The sequence below is a fragment of the Cervus canadensis genome, chromosome 32 (genome assembly GCF_019320065.1).
Source record: "Cervus canadensis isolate Bull #8, Minnesota chromosome 32, ASM1932006v1, whole genome shotgun sequence".
In the NCBI taxonomy this organism is placed as follows: Eukaryota; Metazoa; Chordata; class Mammalia; order Artiodactyla; family Cervidae; genus Cervus; species Cervus canadensis.
The window spans coordinates 10,600,104-10,619,877 of record NC_057417.1 but is presented as its reverse complement, the minus strand read 5'-3'; the positions used below and the strand labels follow the sequence as shown (position 1 = coordinate 10,619,877).

Sequence of the window (19,774 nt, the reverse complement as noted above, 5' to 3'; positions counted from 1 at the left end):
TTAACCATCTCAGCACTCCATCAGTTTAATATTCAGCATACAGCCTAATCCCTTACAAAGTATACCTGGTTATTTGTTAACTTACCAAAACTCCACCCTAGAGGAGGCTCAATCTTCAGAATGAAATCTCCCTATGAGGGGGAAAAAAAAAAATCAATGCAGAAGACTAAGAACTGATGACCTTTCAACTTTTAACTTAGTTTAGTACAATCATGTAATGTAGAATTTTCACACCTGGAATAGAATTCCAAGTGTAAACTTTGCGCTCATAAATGGTAGTGGGCTTTTGACTCCCTACCAGTGTGGCAAGTTCAACCCCAGAAACTCCTACTTAATCCAGCAAAGAGTTAAGAGACACCGTATTCAGCCACTCCTGGTCTTTCAATACCAAACATTCTACTGTCTCATGTTAACCCTTCACCTTAAGTCTGCCAGGGTCAGCTAGATCTTTAGAAACTAAAGCCAATTCTTAAAACAAGATTTTATTCATACACCCTTGAGTAAAGGGTTCCTTGAGAATGATTTAGAAAAAAAAAAAACAGATTTCAATATCAACTAGTCCGCCTCTAGAAAACAATCTTATGTATTATGTAAAGATATAAGTTCAAGAATATTTATCTCTGTGTTGTTAGTAATAACTTTTGTAACTTCTTGTGTTTATCTACATTTCCACATAAAAAGATGAAATATTGGGAGGATGGGGGGTAGGAATACAGGCATGCATGGATATCCATCTCTGAGCACATGGGTGTGCATGTCTGCATATATGCACATGCATGTATATTCTTGGGTATCCGTACAACTCTAAATACTGAGAAAGCCATCTGCTAGCATACACACTGAAACTTTTATCAGAAGTCATCACTACAGAGGGAGAGGGGACTTGGGGACAAAAGATAAAATCTACTTCATATACTTCTAAAAAAAACCTTGATTTTTTCCCCCACAATACTCATGAATGCACACATTACTTGCATAATACTTTTTAAAAATTATCCATTTGTCTGTTTCCTGGCTGTGTTGGGTCTTCACTGCTGTGCGTGGGCTTGCTCTAGTGGCAGCAAGCAGGGGCTTCTCCCCCAGCCCCCAGTGTTCTCACTCCGGTGACCTCTCCCGTTGCGGAGCACAGGCTCAGTAGTCGTGGCACACGAGCTTAGCTGCCCCGCGGCACGTGGGATCCTTCGGGAAGAGGGATCAAACCTGCATCCCCTCCACTGGCAGGGAAGCCCTGTATAATACTTTTTAACAATGTTTTAACCTGCTTGCAGGTAGTAATAGGAAGTTCTATTAAGTCCGGGTTTCTCAGACTTGGAACCACTGACATTTTCCCTGACCTGCACAGCCTGGCAGCCTGTTTAGCTCCATTCTTGGCCTCCAAGCAGGAGATAATGAACCACTCTCCCTCACGGTTGTAACAACCAAAATGTCTCTAGACATTGCCAAGTATCCCTGGAGACACTGAGAATCACTGCTATTCAATCAAGCCAGTATATAAGCCGCCACCCTCACAGTTTGGCCAGAATTGCCATATTCCGCTTATAACTTACAAAACAGAGGTGTATTTGCTCCCGTGGGAAAGCCACTTTCCCAGTTAGCGCAGCCCCGTGGGCCACACTGACAACCTCCCACCATAAACCACTAACGTGCTCTCTCCGCTTACCTTATCATACAAGGGGATCATAAAGTAACCATTGTTAGGGGCACAGTCTGTCTGGTATTTCAAAGTCCCATGTTTGGTGTACAACTTTATCTAGAAAGGAAAGAGAAGTCATGATATCACCGTTGAGAATTAGCTATGTACAATGAACCTGAATGGATTCAGTCAAAATGCATTTGCTGAGGACCTACTATACGAAGCTGCTAACAATGGGCATTATAGACAGAGGGAAATAAGACAAAGTATCCCAAGTAATGGGATTTGCTATTTTTCAGGTTAGAAACTAGCCTTAAAAGTTGTACTTTTCAATGCTTTTCAATGTATTTTAGTGTCTGTCTCTATGTCGTTTTGGGGTCTAAAACCAACTTTGCTGTTAATAAGGGGCTTGTTAAAATGCAATTCCTGGGGAGGGTCGGATTGGAAATTTGGGACTACCAGAAGCAAGCTACTGTATATATAGGATGGATAAAAAACAAGGTACTGTTGAATAGCACAAGGAACTATATTCAATATCCTGCAATAAACCTCAATGAAAAAGAATGTGAAAAACAATGTATTACATGTATAACTGAATCACTCTGCTGTACACCAGGGACTAAACACAACGCTGTAAATCAACCATATTTCATTTTCTTTTTTTAAAATACCTTAAAAAAATGCAATTCCTAAACTCCACTTCTGTTTCTAAAACAGAGGGTCTAAGGTGAGGGCCAGAGATCTGTATAATGAACCCCAAAATATTAATACTTGGAGTAACATCCATCTAAAGACTTTCAATGTTAATAATCTGTGACTATGACACGAAAATGACAGAACCCAGCCATACCAGCTAAGATGATGTGGAAAGCACCAAATTTACAACGTGTGTGCTTAGGAAAGGAACACTGGGAAATCACGTGTAGACTGCAGGCTCACCGTGGGCAGTGACCTCGGCTGACACTTCGTAGTGCCTGGGCCAGTGTCTTATGTAGTGTAAATACTCCATAAATACCCCACCTTATTCTCAGGCCAAAAAGAAATTCGGATGCATGCACTTAAAGCAGGGACTGAAGATCCACCTGTCCAGAGGGGCCAGGGAAGTCCCATCAATGGGCATTCATCTCAAAGGGGACAGGACTGCTACTTAACCCAAGCCAAGATTTGCAGCCCAAAGATTAGCTGGCTTTCCAGAGAAATCAGGAATGCAGTTTTTAATGTGAAACCTCCTAACTGTTAAAGAATTAGCAATCAATACAGTTTTTCTTTTTTAGGTACTTTGTCTGCTCTGTTCACTGAACTGTGGTACCCAGCAGGGACAAGGCTTCAGAATACGCTGGGGCTCATGCAACAGTTACTAACTGAATGAATATGATGGAAAAATACCCAGAAGGGAAGAAGGATGGAGAGGACTGAGGTAGTTTTACTGGGACACAGAAAACACAACCAAGAAATGACTGTAAAATATCTTATTTACATTTATTCTGCAAAGCACAGGTCAGGACACAGAATGACAGGATACATTATGTGTATGAAACACTGGATTTCATAATCAGAAGTGAAGAAAGAATGAATTTCTCAGGCCATCTGGACAGGCAGCCCTAGGGCTCAGGGAACATACTTCATACTAGGTCACAAAACCTGCCCTCCACTCTCCCAGTCACTATTAAGTGCTCGGGGTGGGAGTGTCCCTAATGCTCTAAACTTTTCTCCTGAAGCCCCAAGGAGCTACAAGTTGCAAAGCTTTTCAAGACAGCTTCTGGAATGCCCTGTGCCCACAGCCCAGGAGGTGGCATGGCCCCCAGAGATCCCAGAAGCCTTGCCACTGCCAGTGGGTAGATCCATTAAACACTTGACTTCTTTTTATAAATATATATATATATTTTTTTTTCTGATGTGGACCATTTTTGAAGTCGTTATTGAATTTGTTACAATATTTCTTCTGCTATTTATGTTCTGGTTATTTATTTCCCACTGGGTGTGTGGGATCTTAGTTCCCCGACAAGGGATTGAACCCCCTGCATTGAAAGGTGAACTCTAAACCATCAGACCTCCAAGGAAGTCCCATGCCTGACTTCTTAAGACCAAAAATGATGGAGAAGCCACAGATACAGGGGTCTTGAAGGTGATGAGTAACTTCTTTGGGAAATATATGATGCTGGGCTCTGCGGTCTCTCTCCCAACACCATGCTACAGGAACAAAAATTGGGACTTGGAGCAAGGCTAAGTCAAAGAGCTGTTAGAATCTACTTCCGATCCCTCCCCCAATTCCCAGGAACCTGCTTTGTAGGAACATACTGGTTCAACTCTTCACCACAGCCCTCCAGCTACTCAAGCAGACTGCCTTTAGGGTCTTGGTCCCCACTCCCTCCTCTTTGGCATCTCCCAGCATCTTTCTTTTCTCTCTCTCAAATTCCCTTCTTTTGACTCATCATCAGTAACTACCCTCCTAAAATAGAGGCCAGCCCTCCCTGGGGTCCCTTCCTATCTGTCCTGCAAGTAATCTTCTATGCCCACTTCCATCTATCTCCCTTCCTCTTCACAAAAGCTTTATGGGTCATAATTCCACTGGGATAATAACTATCTAACTGAAGAGAGCTTTGCAACTTAATAAAAAGACTTCTACAGAAATCTCTTGTGTAATTCCAATAACTACCCAGCAATCAGGGCACTGACAACTCTTCATTATGGGAGGAAAGGGTCCCAATGGGGGAACCAGGGAGATTAAAAATAGTTTCCCAGCCCCAGAGATGCCAATAGACAGTAACTGGGTCATGATCTCTGGGATGAGAATTCATGCTCCTTTAAAGCTTCCCAGAGGGTAGGAGGAATGGTAGATTAGAATTTGGGGGGAACTCAGTGTTGTGGGGGTTAAGACTTGTGGTCTCTAGGTTCTGGAATATATGTTTCAGGAAATCTGAGTTTCAGCAGGTTTGGGTTCCTGGGGGTTTGAGGATCTGGGGTCTGCGTTCTGCTGAGACTGGGTTTTAAGAGACCTGGGGCCTGCATTGTGGGGATCTGGAGTTTGCCTTCTGAAGTATCTGGGGTCTCGATCTGGAGGATCCTTAGTTTTGTGTGACCTAACAAAAGTTATAAACCATTATCATCGTCACCAGAAATGTCCTTCACACCCTTATGCACACACCTTCAGAGCTCCGCCCCCCCCAACCCCGTAGCTGACCCCAAGATAAGAAGAACCCCCACCCCAGCGCTACTGGGGAGGAGACCAGCGGAGGGCCCGCAGAAAGCAGCGCCTGTGAAGAGGAAAGGGCTCCCAGAACGCGGGGAGTTGCGGGGAGGGCTGGTGGCAGCCGCCTGGGAGGCGAGGCCACCGCGGCTCGGCGAGGCTGTGCGCCTGGCCCCGGGTCAACACGGAGCTCCGGGCCGCGGGGCGGGCACTCACCTCAATGAGCGAGTAGTTGATCTCCACGTCCGACTTGACGAAGCCCCCGCAACCCACCACGATGTCCTCGGAGCCGCGCGCCGGCTCTACCCCGCTCAGCAGCAGCAGAACGGTGGCGGCCACCACCGCCAGCCCGGGTGGCCCCATAGCCCGGCGCCCCCGCATGGCCGGGCCTCCGCAGCCTGAACCTCCGCAGGCCTCCAGGTCCCGCCCCTCACACCGCACGCTGCCGCCGGCTTCCTCCTCTGCGGGCAACTGACAGCCCAGTCCCCACCCCCGCCCCCCCTCCCCCGCCGCGACCGCGCATGCGCGTCCCGCCCCCACGGCCAGGCCCCCAGCCAAAATAACTACGGTGCAAGCTCAGCAATGAAAGGAGACCATTGGTGCCCTCTGGAGGCCAGGAGGACTCCGCGCACCGTCTGGCAGGTGCAGTTGCAAGGTGCGGGTGTACACGCATAAACTGCAAAGTTGAATTTCGTAGTTTCCTAGTTTGGAATTAGGAATTTGGAATTCCAAATCCCTTACTGTGGAATTCAATAGCACTGAAACTGGAAATGACGAGAGACTATTGATCGAAGTATCCAACAAATTTCCCGAATCTATTTGACCCGAAAGTTTCACAAGTGATGTATAATCTCAAACCCTTTTTAGGGATTTGTGTCGATTGGTGCAACTTTCCATGATAAATGATCAATTAACTTTTTTTTTTAAAGCAAAACATGTCGTTTAAGCTCAGCATAATATTTAAAGATGTTTAAATTTTATTTAATCCCACCTCTAGTAACATTTTTTTTTCTCTAGTGACATTTGTATAGAAACAAACTGAGGATTTTTCCCCGGGAAGCAAGAGATGCATGCAGTTTGACTTACTTTGAACCAGCTCTGTGAGGCAATGCATGAAAATCATCTGAAAGCATCTGTCTGAATCAGTTCAAAAATCAGCATGTTATATTTTGTCTCAAGACTGAATGTATACCATAATGTAGATGAACTACAAGTCACCATATCAAAATAGACAAAAACTGCTCTTCCGACCAGATGTTTGAAATTCTTCCATTTCACTCCTTAAGAAAATCAAGTGCTTTTATTTTGATAGTTTTTATACCTTGATCCTAAATGATGAAGTAAAGAGATTTCCCACTGAAATCTGCCACTATGGTTAAGACTCAAGCACTACACAGTATGAATCACAATGATTTTAAACTACACAGTGGCTACAATGGAAGGATACATCCACTAGAGGATCTCAGCCATAAGCACATCTGATTTCTCTCACTCTTCATTCTCATTCCAAATACAGTGAGACTCTCAACTGTTTGATTATAAAGAGAAACCATTTAAGTAATTGTTTATTTTTTGGAGGTTCACTATTTATCATTACAATCAAAACAAATGTTTCCATTTATGTTTCCTAACATAATTCCCTGGTTTGTCTTAGCAAACCACCAGGAGACTGAAAGTCATCAATCAGGAAGTGCTTGACCTATGGAATCATCTGACTTTACAGATGAGAAACCAAGGCCCAGAGAGGGACGGGGATTTATCTAGGGTTGGGGGCTTCCCTGCTGGTTCAGTCAATAAAGTATCTGCCTGCAATGCAGGAGACCTGGGTTCTATCTTTGGGTCAGAAAGATCCCCTAGAGAAGGAAATGGCAACCCACTCCAGTATTCTTGCCAGAGAAATCCTATGGACAGAGGAGCCTGATGGGCTACAATCCATGGGGTTGCAATAGTTGGACATGACTTAGCGACTAAACCACCACCATCAGGGCTCAGCCCTCATCCATGTGCCGCTCAGAGAGCTGGAAAGTTGGCTCTGGGGCATCTGAGTTCTGTTCTTGGCTCACCTGGCTGATTTCCTCTGTGCTTCCTGCCTTCCTGACCATCCCCCCTCAAACCTTCATCATTTCGCTCAAATTCATCTTCATATATACAAAGAAATAAAGAACTAGGACCGTGGCAACGCCAGTTGTAATGGGGATTTTGGGGGGGGTGCTCAAGCCGCCCCACAATTTCCATCAGCCTTCACCAAAACTACCTCAAATAAACAAAGATGATTGGAATATAAACAGCAGACCTGCCACACTCAGCTTCAAGAAAAATTCTTGAGTTTTTGCATCCCTGCTCTTCCAGAAGACCCAGGCAGGAAGACAGCTGAAAGCATACTGCCGGGGCCCAAGAAGAGGGTTGGGGAATCTCAGGAAAGAAAGGGGAGAAACGACCAGGAAGCCCCGTGCTGTGGAGGCCCTGAAAAAGGCAAGAGAAAGGAAGACACCGAAGTAGCAGTGCAGCCTGGAGAGTGCAAAGGATTTGAATTCTTCACTCAAACTGAGCACCTGTTCTTGTCTGTCTGAAAAAGCTGAGTCTTTTATTCCTGTCTTGAAAGAGAATACATGGTCATTGCAAAGGATAGAAAATAGAAAAGGGAAAGGAAAGAAAAACAAAAGAAAATTAGGAGTCCCATGACCACTGCTTTAGTGCATTGCCATCTTTTTGTCTATACATATATGTTAAAAGTCATTTCCCAAAAGAACCTGTGGCTAGGGTTACACCTCGCTTTAAGACCCAGAAGAAAAAGGTAAATGACTTGACTTCATTTCCCACTTTCCCTAAGTTAAGTATATACTATTTTTTTTCTTTGCACACGTATCGTAAACTATTTTGTATTATAATCTTTTTTTTTTTCTTGCTTAGCATTCAGTAACCATATTTCCGTATTAAACCTACTTCTTCAATGGCACTTTGCAACACTTCTCAGTAACCTAGGGATGAAATAATACTACGAATGCTAATAAAAGTTAACTCTGATTGAACATTTGCAGTGTGCCGAACACTCTGCTAGACGTTTTATTAGTAATCTTAAAATCTTCCCACCATCCTAGAGGCAGACAGGGTCGGTCTCACTGAGGGGGCTGCGGCTCCAACCTTAACCCGGGGTCCTCCCATCCCCCATTCCGCAGGTCGCTGGACTTGTGCACACCTGTCGGGTTCGTTTATCTAGATAAATTCCTGGAATTGCTGATCCACAGATTTCGGGAACTTCGGGATGACACTTGCGCTAGGGGGAGGGGGGATGATATGCAGACATCACCGCACTTTCTGGGGCTCCGGGACCCCCTCCCCCGCCGCCCTGAGCGGCCGCCCTGAGCGCCCCGCCACCTGGCCTCGCTTCGCTTCACCCCTCCGCGCCCCACCCCCGCCGCCCGGCCGGACCTTGCCCCCGGCCTCGCCGTCCGCGAGCTCGAATCCCCGCCCCTTCCCCCGGCCGGAACGCGGCCGAGGAAGCCGTCCAGGGACCCACCGACAGGCCGACAGACAGACGAACAGACGGACGGCGCCCGATGGCCGGGCCAGGCGAGCCCTGCGCGGGCCCGGGGGTGAGTACACCCCCCGAGAGTGCAGCGCACTCTCCTTCTCCGGCTGGCTCGAGAGATCTCTTGGACAGATCTCTCTCGGACTGCGATCCAGGGGAGGGGCGGATCCCCGGCAGGGTAACAGACCTGCCAGACGAACAGCAGGACTGGCCGACCTCCTTAACAAAGCTGTTCCCCCAAAGAGACCAGCCCTGTTAAAGGGGCCTCTAGACCCCCCAGCTACAGGACTCCCCACGTCCCTGGTTCTTGCCTCAGCAAAGGACTCTAGTGGGAGGGCGTCAGTGGTGTAGCAGCGAGAGAATTAAAGCAACTGTGTCTTCTGAAATTCACATTCACACTTCTCGGGTTAGGAAAGGCCAGCAGCAGATCTGACGAAAGAAGTACAGATGGCGACCTCTAGTAGAACAAGCTTTGGGGTTAGCCAGGCCAGCGTGGAGTCAGCTCTGTCCCTTCCTATTTGTGTGGGCCTAAAAGAAGCTGTTCCCTTCCCAGCTTGTGAGTTTGCTGGTCTATGAAGTGGGAACAGTAATACCTACCTCCTAGAGTGGTTATAGGGCTTGCCTGGTGGCTCAGTGGTAAAGAATCCGCCTGCCAATGCAGGAGACATGAGTTCGATCCCTGGGTTGGGAAGATCTGCTGGAGAAGGGAATGGCTATCCACTCCAGAATTCTTGCCTGGAGAATCCCATGGACAGAGGAGCCTGGCGGGCTACAGTCCATGGGGTCGCAAAGTCAGACACAACTTAGCGACCAAACAACAACAACAGAGTGGTTTTAAGTCTGTGCCCAGCACTCATCACGGATCCCAGGTGTCTTAGATTCTAGGACCCAACTGCCTTGGCTCAAATCCCAGCACCACCCCTGTCCAGTTGGGTGAGGTCAGTGGAGTTACTCAATTATGAAGTACTCTAGGGACGACAGAGGATGAGATGGTTGCATGGCATCACCGACTCAATGGACATGAGTTTGAACTAACTCTGGGAGATAGTGAAGGACAGGGAAGCCTGGAGTGCTGCAGTCCATGGGGTTGCAAAGAGTTGGACGTGACTCAGTGACCGAACAACAACAAAAAGTGCTTAGCACATTTTCCGTGCAAATATTGGGGGTCCAAAGAGTTTCCTGGCCCCCCAAGAGGTGAGTTTGGGACCCCTGCATTGTACCATCATAAGGGTCACCCTGGTGTTCCCTCAGGTCTGGAACCAGACGGAGCCGGAGCCTGCCACTGCCCGCCTGCTGAGCCTATGCTTCCTGAAAACGGCAGGGGTCTGGATGCCCCCCATGTACCTTTGGGTCCTTGGCCCCATCTACCTCCTCTACATCCACCGCCATGACAAGGGCTACATCCAAATGTCCCGCCTCTTCAAGGCCAAGATGGTAACCCTTTCCTCTGGGAGCCTGTAATCAGACAATGGTCAGGGGGTGGGGGAGCAGGCTGGAATTAGGCAGAGACCCCAAAGTGGACACATGGGACCCTGTTAATCAAATAGAACAATACCCCAGAGGCTGCAGAGGGAAACTCAGTGGCATAGACGCTCTCAGACCAATCATCGAAGATAATGAAAACCGTACATCACAAACACACCCACAGACACCCACACACCCAGACAAGTTGATGGCCACACAGCCTGGCATTCCCCAAAGTGTGCAGTGTACACTCCTGAGATGCACATGGTGATTTTAGAGCCACACCAGGATGCACCTTTTAAATGTTAACACTTAGGCATTGATTTTTGTGTTCCCCCCCACCTGCAGTACTAAAGAACAGTCCTTAAAATTGGTGTGTCGTTGTTGTCCAGTGTTAGAAAAACACTGGCATTCCAAATGTGAGCGTCTCTGCTCATGTTCTCCAAACCTCTAGGAGCACGCCCTCCATGGTTCATCTATTCCCACACCACCTTGTAAATATTTGACCTCTTGCCAACCACCTCTCCAGGGTCAGCACACTGTTCCTCAAAGGGCCAGAGAGTATCAGTACTTGTCTGAGATTCCAAAGATCATGTGGTCTCTGCCTCAACGACTCAGTTCTGCTCTTGCCTCAGTAAAGCAGCCACAGACAGCAAACAGTAAACAAGTAGACATCACTGTGTTTCAGTAAAACTTTATTTATAGTTACAGAAATTTGCATTTCATATCAATTTCACATCATGGCGTATTAGGATTTTTTTAAAGTTTTGTTCAGTGAGTGAACAGTGGGAAACCCACTCTTAGTTCCGAGGTGATACAACAACAGACAAGAGGCCAAACGCAGACTGCAGGTGGTAGTTTTGACTCCTGCTTGAGACTGACTGACACGTTCGGTGGTTTCTCCGAGGCTCCCGGGTCTGCCTGTGCATGCTCTCTCCCCTTCTTGATGTCTCTTGTCCAAAAGAGAGACCGATTTGACCGATGGCAGCTCGGTCAAAAAAGGCCTGGAAACGTATCAGTCCCAATAGACAGTTCCTCCTTGATTTAACAGTAGGGATGGAAAGAGACTTAAAGAGGGTGTAACTTTTTCACCTGGAGAGTCAATAGCTTTTCATGCGGTTCCTTCATCCCCGAAGCATCCTCCCGTGCACCGTGGGAGCACCACTGGTGTGTTGGAAACCGCTGATGTTATTTGTTGGGTGCATTATTTATGTGACAGTTACAGGTCAAGCTTGAGCTGCATCACCCCTTACAGCTGTTTTCTTTCACGTCTGCCCTGTTCAGTGGTCACGCTGGTTCATCACAGTGCCCCACCCGGGGCCACTGTCCAGTTGGACGTGGAGTCCCTGGCCAGTTGGCCGCCATCTTGCTTTCCCCCACCAGCCTTATCCCGGCCCGTTTCCCCAGGTGTTTGGGTTCGCCCTGGTAATCCTGTGCATCTCCAGCGTGTCTGTGACTCTTTGGAGAATCCAGCAGGGAACGCCCCAGGCCCTCGAGTTCCTCATACACCCCACCGTGTGGCTCACCACAATGGTGAGTCACGCCCCAGACCTGCTGGCTGGCTCCTGGCTGCAGCTTTTCCTGCCCTGGTGGAGGTGGGGGGCAGAGGGGGCTCCCTCCAGACCCTCTCCTCCCCAGCCTCCCCCACCCCCAGCCCACCTCCCACCCGACCCTCTTGTCCAGACCTTCGCCGTGTTCCTGATCCATGCCGAGAGGAAGAAGGGCGTCCAGGCGTCTGGGGTGCTGTTCGGGTACTGGCTACTCTGCTTTCTCTTCCCAGCCACCAGCGCCACCCAGCAGGCCTCGCAAGGGGTAAGTGGGGGCCTGGGTCACCCGGGAACCAGTATGGTGGTTTCAGGCCCTGGGTCCCATCTGTCCTCCTCCTGCTTCCACCACGGCTTATTCTCTCTTCAGAGAAACACACTCCACAAGCCCTGAAACTCAAGCAACACACACAGGCATTTCACATAGAAGCTCTCATCACCCCATACCTTTTTATCAACACAAATTCTTATTGTCTTACACACTCAAGTCACACACTTCACTTGCACACACTTGTATGCCCCCATTCACCCACTGGGCTTCCCTGGTGGGTCAGACGGTCAAGAATCTGCCTGCAATGCAGGAGACCTAGGTTCAAACCCTGGGTCGGGAAGGTCCCTTGGAGAAGGAAATGGCAACCCACTCCAGTATTCTTGCCTGGAGAATTCCATGGACAAAGGAACCTGATGGGCTACAGTCTATGGAGTCGCAAAGCGCTGGACACCAGTGAGCAACTAACACTTTTCACTTCACTTTTTTTCATTCATGTATCACACAACCACAGACTCCAAAACATCACACACTCACACACACACTCACTCACCTGCACTCACACTTGCTGCCACCCAGTTGTGTCTGTGCTTTCAAGCTTCTGTACAGGACTTGTGCACAAATGTCCCACACTCATACCCCCCACACACATATATACACACTGCATGGGCACCGACACACTGTTGGTTCAAAACCTCAGGGGTTCCCCGGTGAGGTTAGAAACCAACCCCAGACCCGGAGGGCCAAGAGAGACCAAAGAAACAGGCCGCCACTGCAGTTGGTAGGTGACGATTTTCATAAGTGAGGGAGCTTATATACGATGCCTGTCTTGGCTGCTGCAAAATACACTATCTCTGCACCTGCCCGCCAGAAACTTAACAGTTTATAGGGTTCAGTCATATGTACCATCCAGTGGATCTCATCAACACATTGCTCTTTCAAGGTGGCATCCTTGAAGTAGTTCCTAGTGCAGGAACAGTGTGGCCAGAATGCACACTTCAAGGATAGGGGTGGTGAGTGGGGGTGAGGAGCCTCTGGGTCCAGCTCACAAGTCAGCCAGGGGTCACGTCCTCTGGATGACCTCCTCCAGCACACACCTGTGTTCATTCTGACTCCACGTTACATGTCTCCCCTCATTCTCCACCCTCACCTGTGCTCTCATGCATCTGTGTTTGCACACTCACCTATATTTCCACATTAGGGGGCATGATCTGCAAAGAGAAAAATCTATAACCTCGACCAGGGTTTTACAACCTCAGCACCCTTTACCTACTTCTCTTTTGGGTGGGGACGGGGAGGAGCTGTCCCATGTGTTGTGGGATGTTGAATAGCATCCCTGGTCTCCACCCACTGGATGCCAATAGTACCACCCCATTACGGCAACCTGACACGTCTCCTGATAATGGCAAGTGTCCCCTGGGGGCAAAGTCACCCCCAGTTGAAAACCATTTGCATGACTGGCAAGCTCACCTAAGACCTGTGATCAGGAAACTGATCAGGAAACTGATCAGAGTCTGCTGGTCACATTTCATATGGTTACTCCCTCCAGCTCCTGAAAGAAGGCAGAGAAACACTTTCTGTCCTTAAGGACAGATTTTTAACAAAGCAACTTTTGTAACTAATGGGAATAGCCCCCAGGCCATCACTAATTTATGAGAGGGTAGCTTCCCACAGTTGACTTACCAGTTAGCTGTTTGGAACACAGCACAGAAAGAATAATATTGGGACCACATATGCTCTGGAGCTCCGTGTGCGAGGCCCTATGGCAAGCTCATGAATTCAGTGAAGATCTGAATGATCCCATGTTAAAGATGAGGAATCCTAAGGTTTAGAGAAGTAAACGACTTCCTCTTGGGACTGCAGAGCCAAAGTCCATCTCACCCAAATCCAGGACAAACTTTCCGACAGAAACGACAGTAAAAATGACACTATGGGGAGTAATGTAGCTGCACTATCAAATTGTCTACTATCTGCCCCCCAAAACCAAACCAAAAACAGAGAAGTAAAAAATCCAATCGAGAAATCGTGATATGAAACTTAGGCTCTTGTTTAAAAACATAAAAACTCAGTTCACACTGGCTTAAGGGGAAAAAGTCCAGGGGCATCTATTAGCTCACATACCCGGGACCTGCTAGTAGGCGTAGCTGGCCCAGACATTCAGAGAACACAGCCAGAGCTCCATTTCTGTCTGTCCCTTGGCTCTCCCCTCTTGGCTTCACTCTCCAATGGGATGGCAAGGGGAGCCCCAATTATTCCAGGCTTTCGTTCCACAAATATAGCAAACCTGGAAGATCCCGATGGTTCCAGCTGTCGTTGGTCCAGTGTAGGTCCTGTGTCCATTCCGAGCCCAGGCACGATAGCCAGGGGCTAGAACGTGCTCACTGGTCAGGCCTCCATCATCTGCCTGCCCCCACCCCCTGGGATGGAATCAGCTCTACAGAAACCTCATACCTGAACATGGGGCGGGGGGAAGTTAGGGTGCTCTGGCCAGAAAGGGCAGGGGATACAAAAGCAATCATGGCAGGGCGGCAAAAGCTCGTGATCTGGAGCAGATCATTTGTGTGACCTTGAACAAGGTGCTGTTGCTTCTCTGAGCCTTGGTTTCCCAGTGAGTAACAGAGCAAGTAAACCCCAGCTGGGGCAGGGTGGGGAGGGACTGGACGAGACAGTGTTTGTAAAGACTCCAGCGTGTGCCTGAGGCAGAGTGAATGCTCCCTGAAGCCAGCTCCCTTCTTTTTTTTTTCATTTATTTTTATTAGTTGGAGGCTAATTGCTTTACATATTGTAGTGGTTTTTGCCATACATTGACATGAATCAGCTCCCTTCTTAAATCAGAGAACACTGGCCACGGGGAGTGGGATGGGAGATTGGGGGGCGGAGCTCCTTTGTTGCCCAGGGAGAAAGACAAAGTGTCCAATTTGTGTCCTGGTGGCTAAGGCCAGTGTCACCTAAGGAAAGGCATGGACCCTGCCTGCCATTTGTCTGGACAGAATCTGTGTAAGCCAGGTGTTTTCAAGGTCAGGAAGGCTGGGGACTCTGACTTTCAAAGCTGGTGACTCCAGCCCCCAGCCTGGGATCAGAAACCCCGTTCCGCCTCCACCCCTTCTCCCCTTCCCGACACCCTCCCGTCTCTGCTCCTCCTAAGTCCCGACTCAGCGAGACTTCTGCTCTCTCTCCCGCAGGATTTCCAGAGCGACCCCTTCCGCCACCTATCAGCCTACCTGTACTTGTCTCTGGTGATGGCGCAGTTTGCACTGTCTTGCCTTGCTGATCAAGCCCCGCTTTTCCCGAAAAGGCCCCCACAGGCTGTAAGTCACCACATCTCCAACCAATCCCTTGCTTGTCCCTGTTCCTCTTCGGGTCCTCAGTGCCCAACAAGTGACGGAAGGAAATTAAATTAAAGCACAGGCCTTTAATTTTTTTTTTTTTATTCATTCAGCCAAAAGCGTATTACATATCGACTCTATGCCACGGGTTGGCCAACTCTTTCTGTCAAGATAGAAAATAGTCTGGGCTTTGTGGGCCATATGGTCTCTGGATGGCAGCTACAGATATAGGTTTTATAAAAAGCAGACAGACTATATGTCAACAAAGGAGCATGGCTGTGTTCCAATAAAACTTTATTCGCAGAGAAAAGCAGTGGGCCGGATTTGGCATGGGGGCTGTAGTTTGCCAACTATTCTGTGCTCCAGCTCAGTACTAAGGATCTATGGTAAAAAGTGATGTCTCTGTCTTCATGTGACCAACACCCAATAGGGGAACCATTAATCACACAACTACACAAATGTGTGGAAAATTACAACTCATCCTCATAAAAATTCAGGATTAAAGTGACTTGCCCAATATAAGTGCTCCACAGGAGAAGTTCATGGTCCATAAGAGTTTACAGCAGATAACACTGAATAAGTCTGCGAAATCTGGAAAGAATTATCTGAGAAAAAGATAGTTGCGTGGAGATCATCTAAAAAGATGCTCAACAGTTTGAATAATTAAGTTAAAACTGTAATAGGACTTTGTCCAATGAGTAGCAGGAAAAAAGTTAAAATTGTTAACACACACTGAGGGCAAAGATGTGGTGCAGTGAGCATTCTCATGCTCTATTGGTTGAAGAGTATAAATTTGTGCAGTCTTCCTGGAGCCGCTAGTAAAATCTCACCTCTTCTTCACCTCCTTGCCACATTCACTGAAGGATATTGTTGAAAACATTGTTGTCTGTGTCATGCATGGTCCTTGCTTTGAAAATTTCTTGGTCTCAGTATTAAGAAAGTTGTTCTGAGCAACTGTTAGTTCTTACCTAGGCGCTTTCAGTCCTGTGACCAAATCCCTTTTTGCCTTGCCTGCTAGGAAGCACCAAGTCCTTTGGTATCTACTGTGGTTAAGTATACAGGACATCTCAGTCTGGTTTTCAGTATTAAGCTTGTTGTCAATTCATTCTGTCTTCCTGCCCTTAGTTCTGCTTGCCACATACTGGCCATGAAGTATGAGACCAAGACCTCCCACTTCTAAATCTTTTGTCTTTGCAGAATCCATGTCCTAAGGCTGGGGCCTCCTTCCCCTCCAAGGCCATGTTCTGGTGGGTTTCTGGGTAAGTAAAATAGCAGGGAAGGGGCTGGGGGTGGTGCTCCCACCCACTTACATGTGCCGCTCTTATTTGTAACCATAGCTCTTTCCCAAGATTTCCCCAAGCCTACCAAAATCAGTCAGACTTTCTCCATCCCAGCCTGGGTGCTGGGATTTTAGTGTGTCCACCATCCATATCCCACTGCCACTCACTCACTGGAGTGAGATTGGAGTCCTGACTCTGTCTCTTAGCTGGCCACATCACAAGCATTTAGTCTCAGTTTTCCCCTCTGTAAAATGGGAACAACTCTACCTTCATTAAATGTAAAGTGCTAGTGCTTGTATATAGAAGGCACTCAATAAAATCATATCTCTATCTAGTCCTTCCACCAACATAGTAGGTGTTTAATAAGCACCTACTATCTGCTAAGCACCAAGGGTGAGGAGGCAAAAGACCAAATCTTTACTCACTAGAGGCTCCCAGGCTGGTGGAGATGTTTCTCCAGGGTCAGCACACCAGGCATGGAGGATATACCTACCTCCTGGACCCTGTCTTGACCACACTGCCATCAGATCATACTTGAATTCTGTCTCCACCACTTCCTGGCTGTGTGACCTTGGGCAAGCTACTTAGCCTCTCTGTGCTTCCATCTCTGCACTTGTCAAGAGGATCATAATAGCATCGACCTCACAGGGTTTTGAGGATTAAATGAAATGAGGTTTCTGAAACACTTAGAACAGAACCTGGCCCATAATAAGTTTTATATAAAGTGGTTGTTAAATAAATGAAGGATAGACTACTCTGAGGGCTTCCCAGGTGGCTCAGATGGTAAAGAATCTTCCCGCAGTTCAGGAGACACAGGTTCGATCCCTCGACTGGGAGGATCCCCTGGAGAAGGGAATGGCAACCCATTCCAGTATTCTTGCCTGGAGAATCCCATGGACAAGAGGAGCCTAGAGGGCTACAGTCCATGGGGTCACAAAGAGTCGGACATGACTAAGCGACTAAACAACATTGAAGACTACTCTGAGGGTATGGAATTGGTGGAGGGTATGGAATTGGTGAAAAGAGCCTGGAAGTGTGCTAAACATCTCTGAAGAGAAACTAGCCCTCTGTTTACCAAATGCAGGCATTTATGGACCATTCCTCAAGCTTTTTGCCTTTTGGGTATCACTTATACTCAATTTACTTAATGTTTTTTCTTTAGATTAATTTGCTTTCTCTACTTTGTGAGTCTGTGCTTAGTCACTCAGTTGTGTTTGACTCTTTGTGACCCCATGGACTGTAGCCTGCCAGGCTCCTCTGTCCATGAGATTCTCCAGGCAAGAATATTGGAGTGGGTTACCATTTCCGTCTCCTTTCTCTACTTTACTAACCTTTTATAAGGGAAACTTTCTATCACTACCAGGATCACAAAAATCTAGAATCCCTTGCCACGTAGAATGCTAAGAGTCGTTTCAGTGAAAAACAAATATTATGAATAATTTCTGGATTCAAACTGTTGCTTGCCTGAGTTTACTCTGTATTAGAAAAGGGAACTTGAAAAGTCTCAAAAAGGAGCTCAAGACCAGCTCCAAACAAGACCTTCTTGGTGTCACAAGAAAGATGAGAGACCTAAAAGGGGGAAAAAAAAAAACCAAAAACATTCCTGCTGTGGAAGTCTGCAGTAGTTAATTTCTTTTCTTTATGACCTGCAGGCTTAGTTGCCCCAAGGCATATGGGATCTTAGTTCCCTGACCAGGGATCAAACTCATATCTTCTGCCTTGGAAGATGGGTTCCTAAATTCCTAACCACCAGGGAAGTTAATTTCTTGTGTATGCATGTTGGTTTGAAAACTGGCCTCAGTCGGCTAAGGGCAAGGAGAGACAGAAGAAAGAGGCAGCCACTCCAGGCTGGAAGGAGGCAGGGCTAACAACAAGCCAGGGATCTTACATTCGAGGCTTGTCTTGGGCCCTGCAAGCTGAGTACATCTCACTGGAATCCCTATAGTTTACAGAGCAGCCTTAATGGGGTTCAGACACGTACACCATCCAGGTGGTCTAACACTTACTCTCGAAGTAGCTCCTAATGTGGGAACAGTGGGCAGAACGTACATTCCAAGGACAGGGGAGGGAGGAGCCTCAGATTGCCCGGGTTAAGGTCATAGGTTCACCAGTAATTACATCCTCTCGATGACCTCCTTCAACAGTGCACCAACTACAGTCATCTTATATACCAATCCCAAGCGCGAGAAAACATTCTTATTTTAAGGTGAGAAAATTGAGGTCCATTACTGGGCAGTGACTTGCCCAAGGTCACAGCACTGAAAAGTGGTGATTTTATTTGACAGATCTTGTGCCCAGAGTCCACTAGTGGTAAAGAACCTGCCTGCCAATGCAGGCGACGTAAGAGATGCAGGTTTGATCCCTGGGTCAGGAAGATTCCCTGGAGAAGGGCATGGCAACCCAGTCCAGCATTCTTGCCTGGAAAATCCCATGGACAGGGGAGCCTGGCAGGCTACAGTCCAGCGGTTGCAAAAGAGTCAAACACAACTGAAGCGACTTAGCACCCATGTACACACATGCCCTGAGCTAGGAGGTGATATAGAAGAGGGACAATCTTTGTCTCCATGAAACTTATTGCTAATGGAAGAGAAAGACTAAATAAATGATCAGACCCAAAAAAAGTAAACAATGATCATCACAGCAAGCATTAGAAAGAAACAGCTCAGGAAACTAAGGGATCTTTCAATGGGGGAATCTACCTGGACTCAGGTGTGGGGGTCATCAAGTGGGCTTTTAAGGAAATCACGTCTAAGCCAGAGATGAAGGACAAGTGAGAAGTAGCAGGGAAGAGGTTTAAACAGAGGGACATGCATGTGCAAAGGTCCTGAGGCCAGGTGGCTGGTGCAGTGAACAAGGAGAATGGGGAGAAGTTCAAGTTTCCTCTGCTGTAATGGTTTTTGACTCTGGACTTCTGACTCCTAGGGAGGCTTATTTCCCCTGTTACAGGTTACCCCTTGATTAAGTCACTTAATCTCTCTGAGCCTCTGTTTTCTTCCTCATGTGTAAAATGGGTCGATAGTAATCCGTCATATAGGCTCATGTGAAAATTAAATGAGATGATCTTTGTAGACTGGGAAGCGCCTACCACTGTTAGTGCAGTTAGATAAATTGCTTTCCTTGTACCGAAGGGCCAGCGGACGTGCAGAGAGGTGAACAACTTACCTGGGATCACACAGCTACCAAACCAGGATCCTGCAGAGGTGGATGCAGGAAGGGCTGGCTGTGATAACCTTCTTTTACAGGTTGGTCTGGAAGGGCTACCGGAGGCCACTGGGGCCAAAAGACCTCTGGTCACTTGGGAGCGAAAACTCCTCAGGAGAACTGGTTTCCCAGCTTGAAAAGGAATGGACAAGGAACCGCAGCGCCACCCCGCGGTGAGTGTGTGGAAGGTGGGCGCTTAGCCCGAAGCCGGTCAGCAAAGCCCTTGGTCCCACAAACAGCCCCGCGCCTACTCTGGGCGGCAGCGCCACAGTCCCTGAGAAATAAGTTCTCAAATAGGTATAATTAAGCCTGGGTTAAATGTAGCCCTGCCGAATGGTGGAT

The 19,774-nt window shown here is 47.6% G+C and overlaps 2 protein-coding genes across 2 annotated transcripts in view; one reads left to right on the top strand and one right to left on the bottom strand.

Annotated features, from left to right (window-relative positions):
* LOC122433058 (nodal modulator 1) overlaps window positions 1–5,341 on the bottom strand; it is a 55,942-nt gene extending 50,601 nt beyond the window's left edge. The window contains exons 1-3 of the mRNA XM_043455509.1: window positions 5,037–5,341; window positions 1,661–1,750; window positions 86–131 (exon numbers count right to left, since the gene is read on the bottom strand). Coding sequence (XP_043311444.1) covers window positions 86–131; window positions 1,661–1,750; window positions 5,037–5,201 — 301 coding nt within the window. The 5' untranslated portion in view covers window positions 5,202–5,341. The remainder of the gene's footprint in view (window positions 1–85; window positions 132–1,660; window positions 1,751–5,036) is intronic.
* A 2,788-nt stretch (window positions 5,342–8,129) lies between these two features.
* ABCC6 (ATP binding cassette subfamily C member 6) overlaps window positions 8,130–19,774 on the top strand; it is a 64,554-nt gene continuing 52,909 nt past the window's right edge. The window contains exons 1-7 of the mRNA XM_043456430.1: window positions 8,130–8,413; window positions 9,601–9,783; window positions 11,221–11,346; window positions 11,497–11,625; window positions 14,808–14,933; window positions 16,149–16,210; window positions 19,474–19,605. Coding sequence (XP_043312365.1) covers window positions 8,378–8,413; window positions 9,601–9,783; window positions 11,221–11,346; window positions 11,497–11,625; window positions 14,808–14,933; window positions 16,149–16,210; window positions 19,474–19,605 — 794 coding nt within the window. The 5' untranslated portion in view covers window positions 8,130–8,377. The remainder of the gene's footprint in view (window positions 8,414–9,600; window positions 9,784–11,220; window positions 11,347–11,496; window positions 11,626–14,807; window positions 14,934–16,148; window positions 16,211–19,473; window positions 19,606–19,774) is intronic.